Raw genomic sequence first — 25,707 nt, forward strand, 5'->3', positions numbered from 1 at the left:
TCCGTTGCGTAGTTTTAAAGATTTGAGCATACATAGGGACGGACAGACAACGGCAGCGACTTTGTTTTATACTATGTAAAGAAGATACAATTTAAAGAAATTAAAAATTAAAAAAAAAATTAAAAATGCTGTATAGTTTTTGATGAAACTTTCACATATAGATAGCTGATATCATGAGCTATATTTTATTTAATAAGAGTTCAAGAGAGCCTTACACTGACTTACACTGACTACTTCGTGATAATTGAACGAGTGTAAAGCCGTGGCAAGTCGCTAGTCTGTAATAGTTTGTTATTACTTTCCTAATTGTTCTTGGAGTCAGTTGTAATGGTATTTCTAATCATATCTTACTAATTATCCCATTGTTAGAATATCTTGAGCGCTGTCTAGTTTACGACCGCTAGAATAAGGATCCATCATTTTTAGTGCCCTGATAATAGGAGGGCGTGAGGTCAGAACCCCGGGCAAGGTTTTACGAGCATATTTATAAAGGCAATTGTGGAAATATATAATTTTAATGGACAAAAACTCTAGTATGAGAAATGAACTCTGACCTCTTGTATTTTTATGAACAGTTATGACAATAAAGAAGTCGAGCTTAAAATATTATATGTACTGAATATAATGAAATAGCTATAAAAATCTCGGTAGTCTAGTGGTTTAGAACACCGCTTTACTTTATATTATTATAATTTATATGTTAGTAACGTTTCTATATATTTGCACAGTATGACAACTACGTCAATCTAGAATAATGTAGCTTTCAAACAATAAAATAATTTCTAGAATAGACGGCGTGAATATTCCGGAGTTAAATCATAATTAACAATTCGCGGCTAGTTCTTATTTGATGAATACACTAGAACTCTTGACTTGATATAAGAGAAGAAGTGTCATTGTGGAATCACCTTCCAACAATGGTATTTGCGAACCGTTACGATATTGAAACCTTCAAGAAAAGAGCTTATTCCTTTTTAAAAGGCCGACAACGTACTTGCAATTCTCCTGGTGTTGCGGGTGCTCATGGGCGGCGGTAATCACTTACCATCAGGTGAGCCGCATGCTCGTTTGTCCCCTGTGTTATAATAAAAAAAAAGGTGCCTTAAAATTTATATTTAAGCAATATCTGTTGATATATTTGTTCATTTATCAATTCAATTCAAAATATCTTTATTCATGTAGGTCTATTACAGTCTCTTATGATATGTCAAATCTACTGTCAATTCGGAATGATTTCGAGATGAGAAGAACTGACAAGATTCTTCCTAGATATCCTTATAATCCTTTCATTTTGTATTTTATATCATTCCCTATTCTATATTTTAATACCGGAGTTAACTTTGCCCACAACAACACCCATTCTTACTTTTAGACATTACTATAGCTCTCATCTTTGGGCAGGGGTACCTGGATACCAGCTCGGTCCATTTAACTCGGATCAGATGTGCTATGAGAATTGTAGATAATCCCGATCTCTCGGGCGGTATCAAACCGAGGCGAGACTTCGCATCGCTTTGTGTGTTGATTAGTAGACTATATTCTGAAGAATTGTTGGACCTGATGCCCACGGTTATCTTGAGCTGAATGTGAAATGAACTACCTGCCGAGGTTTTCTCGAGATACTACACCATGGGGTTTTTCGGAGAGGAATATTAAAGTTTTTTAAAGGTCGGTAACGCGTACTACAGTCCTGATGTTTCAGGCGTCATTAGGCTACGGTAACCGTTTACCATCAGATGGGCCGTATTGTTATTTGCCACTTAAGTAGCATAAAAAATATATATTTTCTAGAGCCATAAAATAACAATGAAATAGAATATAAAAATGTTTTGCAAATTGATAAAATTGAGTAGAAAAAATAAAACCGCCACGTGTCACGATCTGGGCATAAATATACGCAGCGAGGCATATTGTATACTTTCAATGCAAAGAAGCGAGATTGTTAGTACACAGTGATTTGTTTCAGCAACTGTCATATTATATGCGTTGCGTATGAAAAATTCATGAGTGTTTTCCACAAAGAACTTTCAAGTTCCTTGTTAGCTGAGAATTATTATAGAATCTGTGTAAATAACCAGATATTCCAAAATAATATACATTTTTTTTAAATTTGGGATATAGTATTATTTCTTTTTTAACACAGATATTTGTATTTTTATTTCATGATTATCTTGTATATACAGATTTAAATACCTTTTGGTCAAGGTTCTTATTGAATTATTTTATGTATATAATAATATAACAATTGCATAATTTTTATTTATTGTGTGTTAATTTTTAAAAATAAAGATGATCTATAATACTTAAGTTATATTTTAAGTAAAATATTTAAATTATGTATTTCTATATATATTTTGAAGTGGAAAGTGTAAATGCTCAAGATTTTTTTTTAAAACTCTTTTCATAAAGTATAATATAAAAAAAATACACATACTAACTTAATTAGTTAAATACCTAGATATATGATTCTCAACACGTACGTTATACTCGTTGGAAGTCTGTCACTTTTCATTGAAAATTTCCCATAATTTTATATTTACATTATATATTATAATTTCAGTCAAAAATTTAATTAATTTTACATTGTAATTCTTTCCTTCGACTCCGTAGGGACAAGATTTCAAGTTAAAAAATATATTATTATATTTACTGTTATAAAGGCAGTGAAAAATTAAATTAACTCGCCGTTCCTAAAATTCCGCCTATGTTTTAAATAAGTACTGTCAATCCAAAGCTGATGTAAATTACAGTTATACCCTTATATTATACTTAACTATTTATAAATTAGGAAATAAGTTTCCAGCTTCTAATTGACTGACGATACTTCCATACAACATTTTGTCTTCAATTTCAACCCCTTTTTTGGCATTAAAAAGTAGCATATATCCTTTCTTAGGATCTAGACTATAACAAATTTAATTTAAATTGATTGAGTTGTTTTGTCGTGAAAGCGCGACAGACGGACAGAGTTACTTTCGCGTTTATAATATTAATAAGAACCGTTATAAAATCAGTGAAAAATTTTAATTATAAGTCTTTTACAAAATTCCGCCTGTTTAAATTAGTACTGTCAATCCAAAGCTGATATAAATTACAAGGTGCTCGTAATACGGAACGGATGCGAGACAGCGACACCACACTTCTCAATTAGTGCCGCTGTTGCAGTGACTCGCGCCAACGGCGCCGCGGCGGTGTGACGGAATCACATACATAGTAATGTATGGAAACTTGGGCGGACGTGTGTATATCCATATTATATCCTAATATTATAGTTAAACGAATAAAATAAAAACTAAGTTTCAGACCTCTACCTTTAAAAATTACGGTACTTTCATACAACCCTTCATCACCTCTTTCAACCCTGTAAGGGTTGATAGAGGTGATGAAGGGCCTACAGGGTTGAAAGAGGTGATGAAGGGCCCCTTTTTTTGAATTAAAAAGTAGCCTTTTCTCAGGGTCTAAGGTAAGGTTTAGGTCTAGGTTTTGAGGTAAAAGCGGAACAGACAGACACAGACAGAGTTACTTACACTCAATACTCAATTAGTCATGGCTCGTGCCAACGGTAGTGTGACGGAATAACGTAGAACGTATGGTAACTTAGGCGGACATGTTTATATCCACATTATACCATATCATAGTTAAGCGAATATAAATTAGGAACTAAGTTTCAGGCCTCTAGCTTTAAAAATGACGATACTTTTATACACCTCTTTTCGCCCCTTTCAACCTCTTACAACCCTATTTTTGCATTAAAAAGTAGTCATGTCTTTTCTCAGCGTCTAGCCAGACCAAACAGTTTTTGTATAGAACTATGTACTTAAAGTATTACTATACTGACGCAGTTATAAATGTAAACCATATATGACTGCGTCAGTAGTTATCTTTACGTAATACGGAAGCTAGGTAAATAGTTACAACCATAACACAGTGCCTACTATTTCACAGTGAACTGTTTTCGTCGCGCGCCCATAAACCCAAGTAAATACGCTTCACAAGCGAGATTAAGGCGGGTTTATTTTTGTGAGTTTGTTTGCTCTCATCGTGTTTTATTGCTGTCTACTGCTACCGTTCTTTGACTATTTCCAGAGATTTTTAACGCAGTAACAGAAATGATCTTTATTCAAATGAACTTAATTGCATGATGAACGAAATGAACTGAATAGTGATTATTTTGAACGTTAGTTTCTAACCATTTTCAGGTTAATTTATTTTATTAGAGCGTTACATTTCTAATGTAGATTTAATTGAAATAAATGGTAAAGACGTCTCTCTACCTCACAAAAAATGAAATATTTTGTAAACTAACTAACTAATCATTGATTAGACATTACAGATAGAGAGTTAAATAATTGTATAGACATTCCTAATTTCTAATATACTGGCTAGGCAGAGAATTGTAATTGGATAGTATTTTTATGTTGACTGTCGCTATACTTGTACGCATTTTTATGTACTCGATAGATATTGAAGATAAAATATACAGGGATAGGTAAATTAATAAGGAATTCAGGATTAATAGCTTGTTTAATTTTTGTAGTTAATTATTATATATAATATTTTAAATAAATATTAAATTCTTTAATTAACAAATTATATGATTACATATATATAATTATAATTACATAGCTGAGCCTGAAAAAGGCTGTCGTTCATTAACATTATGAATAAACGAAGGTGTTAACACTTCTTGTACTTAAGAAAGAATTGTTGTAAACACTTCCACCAAGAGAACCAGGATAAATTGTTTGAGATTTACTCGTTAAATTACTACCTTATGGAGACATGAGCATATAGTTATAAGATCGAAAAAAATTTCTACCATAACTCTGATGGTGAGCGGTAACATACCATCAACATCTTCGTTATCCAGCATGTTGTCCAGCTCACGATCGTCGAAGCTATGCACCATGGTGTTCAGGATGGTTCGCACCTTCTCCTTTTCAATTCGCCCTTGTTTGCTCGAGTCGAACATGCTGAACGCCCGTCGAAGCACTGTCGAGAAAATATCACAGTGTTAGAGGCATAATATATTTATTTATTTCTTACTACAGAGCTCATCACGTCACTTCGTCAACATCATATTTTCCCCGTTTTTGCAACATTTTTCACTGCAGCTCCGCTCGTACTGGTCGCAGCGTGATGTCATATAGTTTATAACCTTCCTCAATAAATGGGCTATCAGACAATTCAATATTTTTCAAAATTAGATTAGTAGTACCGGAGATTGCACGGAACATCCAAACTCACAAAGTTTACCTTTTAGAATATTAGTATCTGTGTGTATTATAAAATAAAATAAATTTAAAACTATATAATAAATATGTACGTATGTTATTTTTGTGATTGGAATGGCAAACAAGCGGACTGTCCACTTGTTGATAAGAGGCAAAGCACCATGGATATCACATTGTCACATATCGCCTTTAGTACCCCTTATGCGTTGCCATTCATGAGGAGTAAGATGTCATGCTTCACACCCTGTAATTTAATTACTATATCTCAATATTCAAACCGGTACGGACTTACGAAGGAAGCTCCTTGGTGAAAGAAATATATGGTATAGATATACTAACACAGACGACTTTGCACAAAGTATATTCGCGTTAAAATTTATTTTATGTGTATGTAGTGATTTAAATCTATATATAGAGAGAGAGAGAGCGAGAGAGAGAGAGAGAGAGATTTAAATCACTGCCTAAATATATATGTACACTAGCTGTCCCGGCAAACGTTGTTTTGCCTTAAAATAAAAAAAAAATTAGGGGTGGACTACCCCTAACATTTAGAGGGATGAAAAATAGATGTTGGCCGATTCTCAGACCTACTCAATACGCTCACAAAATTTCATGAGAATCAGTCAAGCCGTTTCGGAGGAGTATGGGAACGAAAACTGTGACACGAGAATTTTATATATAAGATTTATTTTATGTAAAGTCAGATACAGCTGACGGTTACCACTTTCTATCATTTGTCTGTACGTCATTACGGTTATACACAAACACAAACCCGTCTTTTCCGCAGCTTGATTATGATTCCAGTCGACTGGTTTTGAATAAGCCATTTCGTGAGGCCAATAAGATGTATCAAAAGACACATACAAACGTTTTTGTCGCTACAGACCGCGACGACAAGATTGGACACGTAATAAAATTACAGCAATGAAAGCATAATGAGTGTGGTTGATTCACATGTGAGTACCGCAAGAGACCTGTATGTCTGCTCAACTGGTAGAAAAGAAAGATATTTTTATTGTGGAACACCACAATTGCCTCTGGTAAGGGTTACGAATTTTAACCACGACCAAATTACGTTTTGCAAAAAGTTTAAGAACACTCGCTTTCACATCTTGTAATTATACTCTATCCTACGATCTCTCCTAAATCTGGCAGAAAATATTCAAATGTATTATTAAACACTTTCTTTATAAAAAAGCTAATAATATTGATGAGTTTATAAATGATTAACTGATCTCGCAAACTCCGTTCCGCCTCAAAATCACCCTGTCTGACAGGTATTAGCAGTTTGTATGGGAAAATAAAATTGTTGTTTTTACAATTTCACATGCATTTTCTTAATTTTTTATCACCGTTTAAACCTTCCCTGGTCTTCCACGAATATTTCAAGACTAAAATTAACCAAATCGGTTCAGTCGTTGTCGAGTTTTAGCGAGACTAACGAACAGTAATTCATTTTTATATATAAGATTGGTAGCTAATCAGAGCAACAACAAAATTAATCAATACATGATGTAATAAACAATTAACAAAAATCGGAGCAAAATTAGGAAATTATCGCCTATCGTACAGATACGAAAATTCAATTAGGAACCTTTTCCCTTTTCGAGTTGTTAATTAATTAATAGCTATTTAATTATAAAACACTAGTGGCTTGCCCTGGCTTTGGCCGAATGCTGATAACTTTATAATCGAGCTAGTTTTATTATCGTATATATTAACATATTATTTATATATGTCCCAATGCAATAATATACCTTTCAGCAAGTATTATTTTTTTTTTTATTCTAAGATGGTGATGTGCCGTATACTTGCGCATCATCATCTTAGAATAAAAAAAAATTGTACTATGATAATAAAACTAGCTCGATTATAAAGTTATCATCATTTGGGCGAAGCCAGGGTGAGCCACTAGTGTTTTATAATTAAGTAGCTATTAATTAATTAACAACTTGATAAAGGAAAAGGTCTAAGATGGTGATGGGCAAGTATACGGTCCATCTGATGGTAAACGGTTATCGTAACCTATGCCTAAGCTAGAAACACTATGGGTGAAGGTGACATATGCACGTTGACGACGTACCTTGTGTGCCCTTTAACACAAATAAAAAATTTATCTGTCTATCTATTTATATAGACAACATCACAAACATGGTGTCTTCATGTAACTTGCGTAGCTATTTCGGAGGAGTAAGATGTCATGGCTCTGACCGACTTGGACAGTTTACATCAGTATTCCATATGACTCCAAACAAATATATTTTACCTATTGAAATACTTGTCCCACCAGAGGAATACAATGTAATCGAAACTACGATATTCAAAACGGAAAGGCAAACTTTGACAACTGGGATTTAAATATGCGGGAAAATTCTAAACCTCAGCATTCCCAACGGGCTCTTTTGGGGAAAACTGTTTGAAACTATAACTTAGATTATTATTGGTATTTTAGTAACTTTTATATTTAATATTTTTAGTAACTTTTATATTTTTTACTGATTTACAAACACACATCTAGACTTTAGTAGAGGAAGTCTATTACAGCCCACGTGCACTTTGATTTGCAAGATATGTATTGGTTGAAACGTTTTAGTGTGAAATTACAGAATAAGAAGCATGACGTCTTATTCCTCTAGAGTGGCAGCACATGAATCACGGGCGTCATGTGATAACGTGATATCTGTATGCTGTTCAGGTATATAGGCGTCGATAACACTTTACCTTCAGGCGAGGGTCAGCTTGCTATTCCAATTAGATAAAAATTATAGAATTATTGACTATTCGTAAATATATATAGATGAGGGTTGTCATATATGTTAATAACTCCATATGAAGCCAGTAATAAAAGTGGCATTATTCTTCCCAAAGTATAAAAATTCTTTATTGCTCTTTTAAATACAAGATTTCAAATACATGTTATAAATTTCGTTAGCAAAGGAATACTTATCTCTAAAAGAGATCTCTACCATTCGACCCAAAACAGCGTGATACAAGAAATGGTGTGAGTCACAAAAGTGCAAATAATAAAAGTAAAAAAATACAAAATTAAAATAAACATTAAAACTAAAGAATTAAATCAAATATGATTATAGTAATTGTTAACGTTTATTGTGATATAGATTAAGCTAGAGAGAAGCTAACAGGCACTCTGTTCTGTCTATCTATGTCGTAAGGGCGTAGAGTACAAAAAATATTATGCAAAAATAAATGACTCGAAATTATAATAAATTCGTAGCTAATTATAATTCTCATTACATCTCGTGTACTTGTTTTATTTACTTTTTTGATTAAATTCTGTCAGAGATATAAAAGTGGACCCCAGCTAGCTCTTCCCTTGTAATTGAGCTGAGTCGGCCATTTTGTGAATGTGGTCTAATGTACATTGCAAAAGTCTGCGACTTAATGCCGAGTTAGTGTTGCGGCTTATTGGATAAAATCCTCTTATTATTTCAATTAATTGTATCAAATATAAAAAAAACTTTATAGCCTAATTTATTAATACTCTTTTTCCTAAGTTTGTCTGGAAGAGATTGCGTTAGCGATAAGATCGCCTTCAGTACCTTCTTCTTTCTTTAATGTATTGTTATATTTTTAACTAGCTACTCGCCCCGGGTGTACATGTGTTATATATATATAAATCACTCTATCTATTTAAAAAAAAAGAATCCGCTTCAAAATCCGTTGCGTAGTTTTAAAGATTTAAGCATACATAGAGACGGATAGACAGTGACAGCGACTTTATTTTATACTATATAATAATGATGATTATGTATCTGCTTTTAAGGTTGGTGCAATAAAGAATTATAAATAAATATATAGTTTGGTTCCGTCATGGCGAGAGAAATTCGGAGTGTCTCAAATTGTACAATAAGTATGTATGATTTTGAGATAACTGTGGTTATTTATAGTTTATCATACGAAATTATCAGAATTCCATTATAATTTCTATAAAATAATAAATAATACATCTCCATATAACTGCATACATATCGCCTTCTTAATCTTAATGATAAAACCGTATTATATCTCATCCTTAGATGTGAAAAGTATAAAAATAAACATTTAATTTACACTAAACGACCCGACGAATTTCGTACCGCCTAAAATACAATGCATCTAATACTTTTGTGACTTCAAATACATGACTGATTAACCAGCTATCTGGAATAATCTGGAACGATTAATATCAACAATTTGACATTAACAGGTGTAATTTACCCTCACTATTTTGATTGACATTACAATTTCAGTATGTACTTTTATTTATATCAAAATACTTCCAATATTTTAGTAATTGTTCTGTCTTTCGTGGCGGAGACGAATTCCACAAATCAGACATTATAGATATCGGTCCAACTATTCTTGAATTATAAATAATAAAGATGAAATCATTTTTACGCTGTAAACATATATATTAAGTATTTAGTAAATTTACGATCACGTCATGAGAGAACTAGAAAAGTGATAAACGTCAATCTTAAACAAAGGAAGCGTGGAATTACCTCGCCTACATGGTTAACCGTCATCAAAAAATCTATCAATTATAAATATGTCCCAATGTTGATCCAGGCAATAAGCCTATGGAGACGGATCCCAAATAAGATGAGATAAAGTCGGAAGTGTAGTAGGTGTAAATATAAGTATAAAAAATTGGACATTTCTCATATTTTCATTTTGTTACCAACTACGACGGCCTTTTGTTTAGGATATTATATTACCTACTGAATATTATTATTAATGTATATAGAAATTAATTCTAATAAACATTATATTAAAAAAGAAAAAAGATATCGTGATTTATATATAAACATTGTATCTATTTCATAATAGTCTCGTCTCGTCTTGTCTATATTGAAGTTCCTAAAGTTATCTACGCAAATGACGGGTCGGCAGATAGCGGCGAAGGAAATGGGCAAAACAGACCCTACCCTCCTAGACCAGCTGCCCCCGGGTCTTTAGAATATCATACATAGGTACTGAGTAATATATTACATATATAAGTTAGTATATGTGCTATAAGTTACTCGCGACATCGTTTTTTTTTTTATTAAATAATCATAATAATAATACTAATCTCAGTACAATTCACACGGCGCCCTCTAGATACAAATTCATCCAGACCGACACAAACAATATACTCATGAATACAAATGTTTATGCCGTGCGAGGAATCGAACCCGCGACCATCGCTAGACCACCAAGGTCGTTAAACATCATGATTAGATATATATTCTTGACTATAAATTAAACATTATGAATTTGTCTTTTGTCGAATAGCATTAAATAAACAAATTACAATCTAGAAACTCAACTAGAGTTCACTTAATGGCAAACTTTCAGAATACATTTGAATTTCGCAACTGTTTTTCTGTCAGTTGTGGTTTCAGACTCCCGAAAGCTTTCAGCTTCCCGAGCTTTTTAATTATAAGCTGCGACCAATTCTAACTGAGTTGCTGACAGTTAACTGCCGGTCAAACTAAACATATACATAAGCTGTTACCGCGTCCGCTTTTTTTATAATCTTGTACTAAAATTCATATTTATGTCAAATGTTTAATTTGATAATGTAATAAACAGATAGACATATTTAGACGTATATAATACTATCTGTTATTCTGTTTGTATAAACTGTCATCCCTCACTTTATCCCCTTCTAGATATATTCTGAGATAATGATAGCCTATGGCCGTCCTCATGATACATCTATAATCATGACAATATTCATTAATATTAGTCGAGCCGTTTAGTTGTTTAAAGGTAACAGACAGACAGGTATACTTTTGCATTTGTAAAATATATTAATATAGACTTGTGGACTGCCACGATTTTACCCGAGTATTTATATCATTATCAGTTTTGTGTATATTAACGTAGCTTAAGAATAAGTGCGATTCTACGTTGATGTTCGCATGCCTCGTCCTTGTTAATGTGTATTTATTTAAAACCACTTTCATTTAAAAGAGCAGCCGTAAGTTTCTTGCTCATTCTTCTTGTGATGAGTCTATGTTCCGAATGAGTGGTAGAATAAAAAAAAAATACTATTCAAAAATGCTTATATCAAGTTTAATTGAATGAAGAAAATATTTCTATTCCTATGTCGATTAGGAGTAAATCTTCCAAACAATTAAAGAATTTCTCAATATGTGCAGTAGTTTCTGAGTTTATTGCCATCAAAACATAATCCTTTTTAAAATTAAAATATATTTAGTAAGTACACAATTACAAATCATTATTTATTACTCTTAAAGAACCTTTAAATATGAAGAAAATCTTTAAGAAGTACTTAATTCAACAACCTTGCTAATCTCATACTGATTCTTAAGTATATAAGGTAAGTATCAAAATTGAATAAAGCGATTAATTTTAATACAGTTTTATGGTTGCATGTTTATTAATACTTTACATAAAAGAGTGTTTATTATTTTTGGAAAGGCCATAAAAACCTCTTTGATTTTAACGTTACATGGTTTCGTGGTCAGCGTGGTAATCGTGACTACAAACATGGCTGTTGGCCAACGTTAGTTTATTATTTTAATTATGAACGGTTTTTATGACATAAGTGTACATTATTGGGAGCTTTATGACTCGCGGTTTGCTATCACAACGTACTATTCGTTGAAATCTGGCGGATATAAATAAAATACGCTTTAAATTATATTTCTAACTCTCCGATGATGGGAACACCAATAAAAAAACAAATTTAATCGAGAGATGGCTATAAACTCATTCCTATCATGATGCATTCCATATGCTTAGCACAGTGCAGACATGTCCAGTGTCCTTATGTATGATAATGGAATGGTGCACCCGCCTGCGGTAACGGTATACGCTGGCGGGGCACCAATGAACAATGACAAGGCAAACTTGATGTCAGTTTCTTAGCCCATCATGAGAAATTCACTAGGAATTTATCATGTCTATTTCCACGGGGAACTGCGTAGAGGTCACCTATCAAGTGTTGAGGTCATCGTGACCTCGACAGTTAATAAACACCTCTGACTACACTATCTGTAATCACAGTTGTGAAGGTATCTGAAAAAAGCTAACCTTAAAAATAATTTATTCATGTGGGACATTTTAGTTCACGCAGAAATAACTGAAAAACAGTGTATTGCTTTGAACAAAAATAAAAACATACTTAAATGGTAATATAAAATACATGTAGAATTGTTCGCAAATTTTTATCTTCCGCTTAAAAAATCTTCATCAACATAATTTATTTTATAGTTGTCTTTGTTTAGTGAGTTTCATCCGCAAATACAAGTCTATCGCCCGATTAAAGGGAGATATATAAAATAATAAAACGTTTGGATCTTTATAAAATAAATAGGGATAACAAACTCTAGTCAGAATTACGCTTGGACGGTCTTTCTCCTAATATAATCCGAAATTAAACCTCCGGATATTGTTGCTGTAGGAAATCTTAATTGATTGTTGAGACTTGGATGCTTGTCGTTCCATTATAAATTGCAACGCTGTGTTCCATTATAAATATTAATTACTGACTGTAGCTGTAACTAATCTGTCACTTACAGACCTAATATTTTTTCTTTTAGATCGTTTTTGTGTAATTGGAAACCAACATTTTCATACTTATTTATAGCATTCATATATGAAAGAAGAAAGAAAGAAAGAAAAATATTTTATTCAGTGCAATGTTTAGTTGTTTGTTGCATATATATTTAATTACAGTATATTTTTTTATACATATGACTACTGACGATTAGGTGGCATACCTAATCCCAAGAACGATATATGGTTGGCTAAATTGGGGACTCACTATCATGATATGCCGGTTTAGATCATAAAAAATACTTGCGGTAATGTTTTAAAGTATTTAAAATGTAACAAATCGAAATACATGAGTATTTATACATTTTTCATGTATATAATACTCTTTAAATAATCAGCCAGTATTATTTCCGAGTACCTATATATGAATACAGAACTACACATTTCTTCCTCCAAATAAGAAAAAAGAATACTGTTTAAATATGGAACTGTCTGAAACTTTCACTGCCGTGTATATTATTCCAACATTAATGTATAATGATAAAATTTAGGAGACATTAAAAGATCGTATTCAGGACAATAATATCCCCACAGTGCACTCATAAAATAGAGCAAAGTGTCGCAACGGCCGCGGCCACTTCACGTTTCAACGCCTTACGATTATGCGGACTCATTTATGAAAACAGTCAACGTGGAACGACCATAATTATTTTATTGTTAATTCCAAAATGGAGGGAATTCTGAAGTAGACTTTTTTACTGTGTTCCGTCACGCAATATCTTTACCAATAGAGTTCTACTATAGAGTGAAATGTAATACCGATTTTACTCCAATCCTGTTTGTTATTGTTATTTAAATAGTTATTAGTTAATTGTATCATTGACTACGAAATATAGAATTAATATGTTGTTAGTGGGGTAAGGGGATCGTTATTAATAGGATCTAGTAGCCTCATTGCTAGTGCACATATCGGATTGACCTCCACGCTTCTGGAAACCATCATGATAATTTTTTGGTGAATTTACCACTATGATCTGACGGACCTAACCCTGACCATACTCCTTCCTTTCTTCCTCCACTGGTGCATCGCCAACAATTAGCCCACGCCGTTAGCCCAGTCGGGGGCACTGTTATCATCGAATAAACAAAATTAGTTTTTATTATTTCTTTTAAATATAGAGGTAAATGTACTACAAAAACATATCAGTCCATTTGTACCTTAAAACAAATAACTAATGCATTTCACCAGTGAGCAAATTGCCAATTATAAAAATTAATAATTTGTCGAAACAAAATTTAGATAATGATTTAAAAACACCAACACCAAAGACTCCTTCGAGTACACAGTAATAGACTGAAGTGTAATTCACTATGATTTCAGTAAAAGTATGTAATATTATGTTATCTGTGGTAAAAGCGTTTCACCTGTTAACGTGAAATTAATATTAATCGCAGGCTATAACCCGCCGGTTAGACAACGATGAAGTGTAATTATTACAAATGGGTTCTTGACGGCCCTTTTGTCTGTTACTTCAGTTTTTGATACTTCAAACCCTCGAAGTGATTCCAGCTATATTTTTATAGGCACGTTTAAATACATCTGGCACAAGTAAAACATTAAACAGCTATAAATTTAACGACTGTTTTTTAATTATCATATTCAGAATATGGATATTGCGGAGGAGGATATCTTAAAGAAAGTATTTAACATTAACATGGACGGAGAAATGATAATAAAAAAAAATATGGATGAATTGTGTGAAAGATGGTATGTATAAAAGGAGAGTAAGCTCATATATGACGGCTCATAGAGGTCAGTAGAAGAAGATATTGCTTCGACCTTCGACGATACTGCGTCGACTCCAACTAATGAGGTAAAGGCAAGGCAATGATGATGATATAAAAAATGGATAAATAGGCTAGACTAGACTCCTCATTAGACACACTCTAATTAATCTTCTTTATCGATTCGACGATTCGATTTTAGCCACCAAGTAACTTTTTTTTAGCAGTGTTTTGAAGTGAGATATGCCCTTAAAATCATAAGGTACCGAGGCATATCTTAACTTGATTGACAACGCGTGGTACATTATGTGTCTATGAGTTTTGTCTATAGCATTCTTGATATGTATTTTTTATTATTTATTTACTTCAGAAACTTTATGGCCTTTAGAATATATACCATACAGACTAACAACCCTACAAAGAATTATTTTTGTTATTATTTTATACGTATATACTGAGATTAGGACACTGTTGGTGGTAGTATTCCACGATAGCGTCGACACACCATTACCTTGGGCCAGTAGTCATTCCTCATGAAGGTGGATGGCATATTAGTAGGGACCCAACTTACAAAAGTCTTAAAACTTCTATTATGACTCGATTCCAGCTGCGTCACTCAATGTCAAGTTACTTTTGGTTCTGATGTAGTCGACAATATCCTGTTCCTTGATGGCGTAGTGTAAGTGGGACAGGTATACTGCCGTGGTCTACGGAAAGGACGGTTGCTACTCAGATACGTCAGCCACTTGTATATAACGTAAAAAACAGTTAATTTCATGAAAAAAGTTCATCGTAACGGTATAAATGATGGTGTAACATAATACTGTATTCTCAGACTTGGTACTGGCATTCGTTTCCCCCTATTTCCATTGGTGTCGTGCCAAACGAATGCAATTGAATTAGAATAATATGCAATTTGAATTCAGAATTCTATTTGCGTATCAAGTGATTTCTACAGACTTATTGAGGTGATAAGAGATCAACCTTTGTAGAGTTATAATTAGTGAAGATCATAAATAAAAGAATATACAAAAAGACAATACTACTGAAGACACTGGCTGTATAGATTGAGTCCTTTTGAGATGAGAGAATCGAGAGACTGAGATGGGAAAATCGGAACAAGAAAAAAATATAGGAGATCTGAGAAAAGCAGGCACACTTTTGTTATTTTCCTAACTCGGTAAATAAGCCAAAACTACTTTGCTTTCATAACTATAATATTTTTGTACTATAATGTTGTATATAAAAAAAAATGCGTACTTAGGGTTATGAAAAATAGTTAGTAGCCGATTCTCAGACGTACTGAATGTGCAAATAAAATTTCATAAAAATCGGTCAAGCCGTTTCGGAGTATGGTAACAAACATTGTGATACGAGAATATAATATTATAAATGCGAAAGTATGTGAGTATGAATGTTTGTTACTCTTTCACGTAAAAAGTACTGAGTGGATTTTAATGAAACTTTACAGTAATATAGATTATGCATAAGAATAACACATAGGCTATATTTTACATTGAAATTTAACGCGGGTGAAATCGCGGGAACCGTTAGTATTATACATAAGAAGATTATAATAAAAAAAACATTTCGAATTTCATCCTGAAGTCGGAAGTGATTGATTGATACGCGAGTTAATTCCTTTTTTCGCATGAAATAAAGTTTTGACAAATTACATTAGGGAGTGACAGCCTTTCACTACTATTTGTCACAAAAGTTAAATAGAATCTTAAAACTTTGGCAGACATATTAAATGTCTGCTGAGTAGATTTTGATAAGGTCGTGATTATTTAAATATTTAAAAGAAGGCAGGATATTTGGACTAGGCACGTCGTAAATCAGCTCAGCTGTAAGAATTGCAGCAAAATAAATAATTATATTAATTATTTATGAAAACGACAAAAATGTCTACTTTCTCATTAATTCAATAACTATTGTTTTAATTAAGAGTTACTAAGCCTTCGTTCATTTATAGTAAATAATAAAAAAACTGATAAAAGACTTATTAGCATAATTACGTATAAGATTGTCTCAATTTTAAAAATCCAGCAAAAAAATTTTTCTTATTGAATTTTGTAAATAATATGATGTCTCTAGACTATTATTATAAGGTAATTATGTACGTCCATACTTTAAATTCTATAATATTATGTAGTATTGCAATTAATCATTACGTCAAATAATGTATGAATAAGTTCTACATAAATAAATCACAACCACATACATAAAAACAAATTAAATAACACGTAAATTACCAAATACTTACTTGTAATCTGTTCATCATCTATTTGAGTTGTCTGCAATACAAAAACTTTATATAATTAAAAACAAGACAACGACAATAAATGTATATAAAAGTAAAAAAAAAACCAAGAATATATTTTAATTTATATGGAGTAAATAAAAGGAACGCACCATTATTACAATTTTCGAAAATTTTAATTAGGAATGAACTTGAGAGAGTTTTGATCGAAATTCGAAATGTAAAAAGCGCGGGATTGACACAACCTGCGCTCGCACCGAGAACGTAACGAACTGGCCACCGTCAAATTCGTTCAAAATTCGAACTGCAACTTAGGATGCCAGGTACCTGATGCAGCCATAATCGTTACTTGCAATATCCTTGTAAGAGCGACATTATTCATAAATACTGGATTCACTACTATAATTTTTGTATCAAAACATAAAACTTACATTAAGAGAAATATATTTTGTTTATTATAAACGTATAATTTAATTATATAGAATTTAGTACCCAATTAATTTAGTACAACTTTATCTTTGCTATTGTAATCTAAATAATGTTGTTAAATACATAGGTCTGGTTAAAAAAATATTTCATTCTTAACCTAAACAATTACTTGTTAACAAATCCACAGTGACTACTGTCAGCAGTCATAATCAGACCAAACCGGCCGTAGAAACTTGGTAACTTCAACAAAAGTGACATTGTGTTGTAATGTGACACATTTCAAACAAACTTTCTCATCCAGTTGATATTTAAGCACTCAAGTTTGACGTAAGTCTGTTAATTTATGCATAGACTCGGGAGAAACGCGACATTGATCCCTGTGATACTTAATTCACGTATATTCTTTAACTTTATTCGCCTTTTGATTTCATCTTAGATATAACCTTATAAATTAATGCTTGGAGATAAATACAAATCTATTTGATAATGTTTGAGTTTCATTCCCCATAGAACTAAATGATATAGATCATAATTTATTCCTGTAAATTTTTATTCTTAAAAAATACTTTAATTTAAAATAATGGTAAGCATATTAAATGCTTGACTTTGTTATTCCAAGGTAGTAAATTAATACGATATTAATGGTACGTATCGTTGTATTTCTTGTCAGTGTTATACCTAGTTGTATGGTTTTCGAATATTTTTTAAGTCAAAATATGATCATGAATGTTTTAAAACTGTCTAACTCACATTATCACGAAAAACACGTGATTTTATAATAATTATTATGAACCACGTTACAATGTCACTGCGGGTGGTCGTCCATGCTACAATTTACAGTCAGTTTCTACCAGGCTCTTCTAGCCCGTTATTTCAGTGATCTGGACGTGCTTGTAAAACCTTTAATAGCTCTACGTCGCATGTAGTGGATTAAAAAATGTGTTCTATATTTGTAATGATCTACAATGCTCTTGGGATATGTATGTTACAGGTTTTAAGCGTTTATACACTCTACGATTAGGCAAGATCGGTTAGGCCTGTTCGTAAGCTAATTTTTTTATCAGAATGCTAGTAGAATGAGTAAAATATATCTAAGTTGGTATTAAGTCGGTACGACACAATTTACAAGCCCACAAAATTAAATGAATTTGCTTGAGAAAGCTTAAATCAAGTTCGGCGAATTCAAATCGTATCGTGTATAGACAGCCTATCGTTTGTTATAAACAGTTCTAAAGTTGTTGTTATTCTTTACGATAGTAATTACCTATTTGTACAGTACTTTACGACCGTTTCGAACACTGTGCAAATAATCTCTACAATTCGTTCTATTTTCAAATGTCGCGGCTTTTTTATGGAGTGATATCATAGACTAGATTTTTTTTAATAATATGCATATATAGGTATGCACAGGTGTTTATTTTTTATTACCAGTGTCTTTTTTTATATAAATAAATTTTAGATACCATTGCTGTACGTTGTTTGCATGGGTGGTAGTTATTAGTTATCTCGTTTATTTCTGCAGTTCGCTTTGTAAACTGTGTTTGGGTTAGAATAGTGTACGGTTGCTGTGCTGGCCGCTGCCCCCGGGAGTCGGAAGGCGCGTCGGCAGGCACCGAGTCGCTGGTACGCCCGGACGTCAATCTATCCTCCTCGAGGTGAGAGAGTGCCCTTTTCAAAGCACTCCCTACCTGAAGGGCCTCAATCAACGCCGCGGGCGCGTTGCGGGTGAAGGACCAGGTGCCTTTTTATAGGCACCACGATGATTCGTCCTGAGAAGGACGTTTAAACGATGCTGATGCGACGGTGACACGATGCGATGACACGATGCGTGAAGAGGATTGTGATGACTATACTTAACGACGGCGATGGACGGGCAGTGAATGAGAAAACGGTTGGACGGGCAGTGAATGAGAAAACGGTTCTTGTGGTTCAGAATGCAGAGGCGAGGAGAATTTCTTCAGTGGTTGATTCCTTTTCAGGTCGATTTCGCTATCCGAAGATCAATGTCGCTATTCAGAGGTTGAATTCGCTATGATTTGTAGCGCTTTTGGACGCTACTTATATACGATTTTCGGCTACTAGCCAGCGGACCCTTGGCCGCCCTATTCTCCTCACCCCTTTATATAATTTTTATTATATTTTATCAATCTTACATTTTGTGTTTACAATTTGTGCATCAAACGACAATACCATCTTTAATTTACATTTCTATTATGAATGCGGTTTAGGAATAATTCGCGATTTCGCGGATCGCGCCTTTTATATGACCTCGCTCCCCTTCCCCCTCATATATATATAGCGCGGGAGAGCGAGGTCGCGCGTCAGTCGAACGAATGCTGCCGCGCAACGCACATTACAATTATATCTACAAATGAAATGATACTATAAAAAGATCCCTATGTATTTTGGGATCTATTTTTTATACTATATTCTATTCTGTTTCTATTTGCCGACCTATTTATTTTTTTTTTAGGGGATTGAAACCACAACCATTATAATCATTTATTTGTCAAGCATTTTTGTAAATAATAACATAAAGAACTTAAATTTCTATAAACTTATCCCTATCAAATCTATTAATCTTAAGGTGTTACTATGTAACAATTGTACTATTTATAAATTTGCTTTATCTAATCGAACTTATTTCTACAAACTATGACTATATATAATCTTTAAGCGGTGGTCCGGAACAGTTGCAAAACAACTTACTCTTCAGAATTAACAATGAGCGAGTGATATTACGAACGTCATAATGATTTTGTTTATGTTGTTTATAATTATAGGCGATGGTTACCTCTTTGAATGAAGCTGGCCATCATTTTGTTTGCCATTAAAATTTTAAAGGAAGAAATGCGTTTCTTTCACAGTTTAATTGCATATTTATGGTGCGCGAGACCAAATGAATTCTGTTCATTAAAGGCCACGTGAAAAATTGGCGTAAGTTCATTTTTCATCTTTTTCCCCTCGGAACGACTAATGGCTCGTGAACGGTGGATTTATTAAAGTCGTTTCCTTCGATGAATTACGCGATCTGATCTCCCGATGCTTTTTTGATGTGTTCAAATTTTCGATTTTACAGTTACGTCTTTGTGTAGAATACTGGGGATTATTAAAATTCGAATTTCTTTGTTTACATTACACATTGAATTTAAAAAAAAGTGTTATTTGTAATTTCTTTTTTTAGTATCGGTTAAGTTCTCGGACACTGTTTTAATTGATGTACAGTTAATTTAATCATAGTCTTCGCTCGGGTAGACTTTATATTATACATTTAAACCTTCATCAGGAATTACACTGTTGATAAATAAAAACCGCATGAAAATCCATTCAATACATACTTTTTAAGCCTTTGTTTTGTACATATTGTATGTACAAAACAAAGGCTTAAAAACTATTTAACCCTTATAACTAAAGGCTTAAATATTATATAGTAATATTATAAATATTTATATGTATAAATATTTATAATATTACTATATAATATTTAATTAAAATTACTATATAATTTATTTATTTTATTTTATTTATTTAACTTCAATGCACAAAACAATGTGTAGGTACATATGGCGGACTTAACACCTATTATCGGCGGCGTTATCTACCAGTCAACTAGGAGTGGTGCAGAGAAACATTGATGACGGTGCATTAATATGGGTATATATAATATAATAATATGGGTAGTGTGGACTAGTATATAATATATAATATTTTACAACCATTGAGGTATTATGTAATGTATAGAGGACACGGATATACTGTATATAAACACCATACTGCAATCACGTAGCAACGTCTAAAAACGTGAAAAGATTAAAGTTATTCTGCTACAGTTGCTTATGTTTCTTGAATCATAATAATATATACAGTATTTTACTGCACATCATCATTCAGTTTATAAAAAAACTTATTATTAAATACAAAATATGTCAACTTCAAATTCATTCTTTTGAGTAGGACATTTTTAAATAGCATAATAAATGAAGCTCAGTTTTTAAATTGTTCATAAATCTATCATTTATTGGTTTATAATTTATACATATATCGCGCATTATACAACAATAATATCTAATAATTGAATTGCGGTTATAGCGCTATAATAATTAATAGAGATAATAAGTGTGATCTTTATTACGCTTGTAGTACAAGATTTTATGATCTTGTACTTCAAGCGTTTAAGTTTAAAATGAAATATTCCAATTTGTCAACGGAAAATGTTAACGACGTAACTACATAATATTATTATAATTCCTTTTTGACGACGACCTCGGTGGTCTAACGGTCTAGTACACCGCTTTACGTCCGATAATCGCGGGTTTGATTCCTCCCACGGCACAAACATTTGTATTCATGAGTATAATTGTTTGTATCGATTTGGGTGTTTTCTATGGATAATATGTATGTATTTACGAAAAAAAATATCTAAATACATAGATTTTTTTTTTCGTTATCTTTGTGTATCAGTTATCTAGTACACATAACACAAGCTTCAGCTACCTTAATTTGGGTCTAGATGGCACTGTGTGATTGATGTAAGATTATTATTATTATAATTCCTCCTATATTAACTGGGAATTTCAAGGACATTGTAGTAACCGTAATAGGATAGACGGATGCGTTTTAGCACGATTGTGAAACATCATGTAGACATAGAGTGTGACATTTGAACTTCCTATGACATCTGAGTGGATTTAATGACGATCCATTCGGAAATTACATGTATATCATGTATAATCAAGCGACTGATTATGTAAATTGCAGTTACTGTACTGCAACAGTAGATTAAAATAATGGGAATTAAATTCACGTATATCACACATACCAAGCGATTGATTAAATTGCAGTTACAGTGCCGCAATAGAGTGCAAATGTCTTTTTTTATATTTACTGTACATAATACATCAATGTTTAAAGCAACGTCTCAATTTGTCGACGAAAATGCAACGGTAGAACGTAACTACGTAATATTATGTTTCCTCCTGTATCGAGCATCGAGAATACTTTAGAAATCTGCACTAGGAACAGACGGGTACGTTTTAACACGATTGTGGAACATCATGCTGACATAGCGTGTGACATTTGAACTTCCTGTGACATCCGAGCGGATTTAGTGATGGTCCATTCGGAAATTAACATCATATATATCACATCTTATCTTAATAAAAGTATAAATGTAAAAGTTTGTGAGTATGGATGTTTGTTACTCTTTACTTAACTACTGAACGGAGTTTGGTGAAACTTTACAATAATATAGCTTATGCACCAGAATAACATATATGCTATAAATTCCACGTGGGTGAAACCGCAGGCACAGCTATTATATCATAAATTAATGATATTGGGTAAAAATTAATAAGTACATTATTATTATTAAGCGACTGTTAAATTGCGGTTATAGTGCTGCAATAGCAGATTAAAATAATAGGCGTTAACGTTCTTCTACCGTTTACTGTACATAATACATCAATGGTTAAAACAACGTTCCAATTTGTCGACGAAAATGCAACGGTACAACGTAACTACGTAATATTATGTTTCCTCCTGTATCGACTGAGAGCATCGAGGAAATTGTAGAAAGCTCTAATAGGAACAGACGCGCACGTTTTGGCAAGACTGTGGTACATCACATCGGCATAGCGTGCGACTAGCTTCCTGTTACAACTGAGCGGATATAAGAATCATTCTGAATCTGAACCCATATATCATAGATTATTTAATGATCATTATTATAGGCATGCTAGAACCTAAGTAACTAGATAAAGTAAGAAACGAAGTAGTACTACACAGGGTAAAAGAAAAAAGGCAGATATTGAACACAATAGAAAATAGACGAGGAAAAATGTTAGGACACTTGATACGGCACGATGATTTCATGAAAATTATTATTGAGGGGAAAATGGAGGGAAGGAGGGGGAGGGGAAGACCAAGGAATTTGCATGGAATTTGAATTTGAATTTGCTTAATGTAGCTACATTAAGCAAATTGAGGACAAAATGGGAGTCGTGTCGTATCAAGAATTAAAGAGCATGATGGAAGATCGCGGAAAGTGGCAAGAGCTCCACCGACAAGAGCGTAGCTCTTAAATTATGAATGAAAAATGAAATGAAGAACCTAAGTGGTCTCGGACAGTGCAGTTTCAGAGGAGCTTCCTTTCGCGTACCCTTAAATTATGCAATGAACTACCTGCCGAAGTTTTCTCGACAAACTACAGCATGGGGTTTTTCATGAAGGATATTAATATATCCTAGACAACCTCGCAGGTAGTTCATGATCCTAATATTAAGGATTCTTAAGGCCGGCAACGCGCACGGTACATCGCTGTTGTTTTAGGCGTTTATAGGGTATGGGAACCATTTACCATTGTATCAGATGCTTGTTTACCACTTATATAGTGTAAAAAGAATAGATATCTATATTTGTTTGGACTACTTGTATACTGTTGGCTGCGATTGGCCTTTACACCTTGACCGGATAGGGGGCGAGTACAGATGGCACTCCAAACCCGCGGTAGTACTTATAGAGCGGTTGAACGCCAACTTCCACTTAAGGTGTAGGTAATAGGTAGCTAATATAAGGTTAAATTGGGGTGAAAGTCCTGCAACAGTATATATATTAAAATAATGGCTGTAATTTTATTTGTTCTTACATTTATTACATCATACATCTATGTTTAAATAAATGCACCGTTTTAATTTTTGAAGCAAATGCAACTATTATTCCTTCTGCATTGACTGGTCTTCGAGAAAATTCTAGAAAACCCTAATAGAAACAGACATGTACGTTTTGGCACGAGTATGGAATTCACAGCGTGTGACATATGGGCTTCAAAAAATGCAACTATTGTGATTCCATCTGCATTGACTGGAATCTTCGAGAAAATTCTAGAAAACCCTAATAGAAACAGACACGTACGTTTTGGCACGAGTAACATCGACACAGCGTGTGACACATGGGCTTCAAAAAATGCAACTATTGTGATTCCATCTGCATTGACTGGAATCTTCGAGAAAATTCTAGAAAACCCTAATAGTAACAGACACGTGCGTTTTGGCACGAGTATAGAAACACATCGACACAGCGTGTGACATATGGGCTTCCTGTTACATCTGAGCGGATATCATGACGGACCATTCAAAGACTGCTTGTATTGAGAATAGAAATTCCATTCATTGATATATTGCGAGCTGATCAATTCCGGTTTCGTACTGATGTAATTTATACTATTATTATAAAGGAAATATATGTATTTTTGTATGAAAAAACTACTGGCCTGATTTTAACAATTCATTCAACTATATTATTATACCAAAACTTTAATAATATAATCCTAGAAGTAACAATTACCTGTAAAATGTTTTATTACCGAAATGCCTACATGTATGAAGTCAGAACGAGCAGCTAGTCACACAACTTTATAATAAACATTACATCTATATAGGCATAAACAGAAATAATCTTTATTAATAGTAAATCGTATTAAAACATTTTGAAAGCAAACAAAAACAAGAAAAGAGTATAGATTCTAGTAATTTTTCATATCATATATTCTAATATGATATCACGGGATATTACATATATTGCGAGGAAACTAACTAAAAGACTATGATTGTTTGTATTAGTCTGGATATTTTCTATGTATATTATGTATGTAATAACAAAAAAATGTATTTAAGTATCAGTTGTCTAGTACCCATAACACAGCTCTGCTTAAATTTTCTGATAGATGTATTATTTTTATATTTTCACCAAGAAGATAATGTATGTTAGGTACAATATGTAAGTAACTCTAGAATATTATGTATTGCAAACAGTGAATAAAATTCTCAAAGTGACAGAAACGGTGGTTCAGGATTTACTTTGCTCATAACAAAATCTACACTCTATCTTTATAGTAATAGTACATATATAATTAAGTATTCTAAATACAATATGACTTAAAAAAAAACTGATATTAGCTTCTTTCACGCTTTTTACCTGTCGTCTCACCTTTGCCATATAAAAACTAGATGGATTCTCTAAGGAAATCTGCCCATACATATTGTAATATATCACTCCTGAGCATAATGTAAGCATATTGTATGATATTGACAGAAAAGCAAGTTTATGGCCCCCGTCCTCTTATCTCCAGATTTATGGTTCGGGTCAAGGCGAAGTCAAGGCTTTCGAACTTTCATGATCCAGGCCAAGTTCGATTGTTTGAGTTAAACAAAGGGATATCCAAATAAAAGGGACCATTTCGTATTATATTAGTTTTTTATGCATGATGACAACTGCGTTCAAATTGTTTTTGTTATTACTATAGTACCACATAAAAATAAGATTTTACTGGCTGTTATCCGCGACTTCATCTGCTTTTTTTTAAGGATTTATATGTAAAAAAGTACACCTATTTATAAATCTAAATATATATAACTCAAAGGTGACTGACTGACATAGTGATCTATCATCGCACAGCCCAAACCACTGAACGGATCGGGCTAAAATTTA

At 32.9% G+C, this 25,707-nt stretch overlaps 2 protein-coding genes across 3 annotated transcripts in view; one reads left to right on the forward strand and one right to left on the reverse strand.

Annotated features, from left to right (window-relative positions):
* Window positions 1–20,042, reverse strand: part of LOC131846722 (troponin C-like) — a 32,347-nt gene extending 12,305 nt beyond the window's left edge. Inside the window, exons 1-4 of the mRNA XM_059196101.1 lie at window positions 20,018–20,042; window positions 18,687–18,964; window positions 16,798–16,828; window positions 4,849–4,992 (exon numbers count right to left, since the gene is read on the reverse strand). Of these exons, the coding sequence (XP_059052084.1) occupies window positions 4,849–4,992; window positions 16,798–16,828; window positions 18,687–18,964; window positions 20,018–20,042 (478 nt within the window). The remainder of the gene's footprint in view (window positions 1–4,848; window positions 4,993–16,797; window positions 16,829–18,686; window positions 18,965–20,017) is intronic.
* Window positions 1–25,707, forward strand: part of LOC131846866 (calmodulin-A-like) — a 102,011-nt gene that overhangs the window by 43,247 nt on the left and 33,057 nt on the right. The gene's annotated exons all lie outside the window — the stretch shown is intronic.

The sequence above is a fragment of the Achroia grisella genome, unplaced genomic scaffold (genome assembly GCF_030625045.1).
Source record: "Achroia grisella isolate CSIRO2021 unplaced genomic scaffold, CSIRO_AGI_Agris_v1 utg512, whole genome shotgun sequence".
Taxonomy (NCBI): domain Eukaryota; kingdom Metazoa; phylum Arthropoda; class Insecta; order Lepidoptera; family Pyralidae; genus Achroia; species Achroia grisella.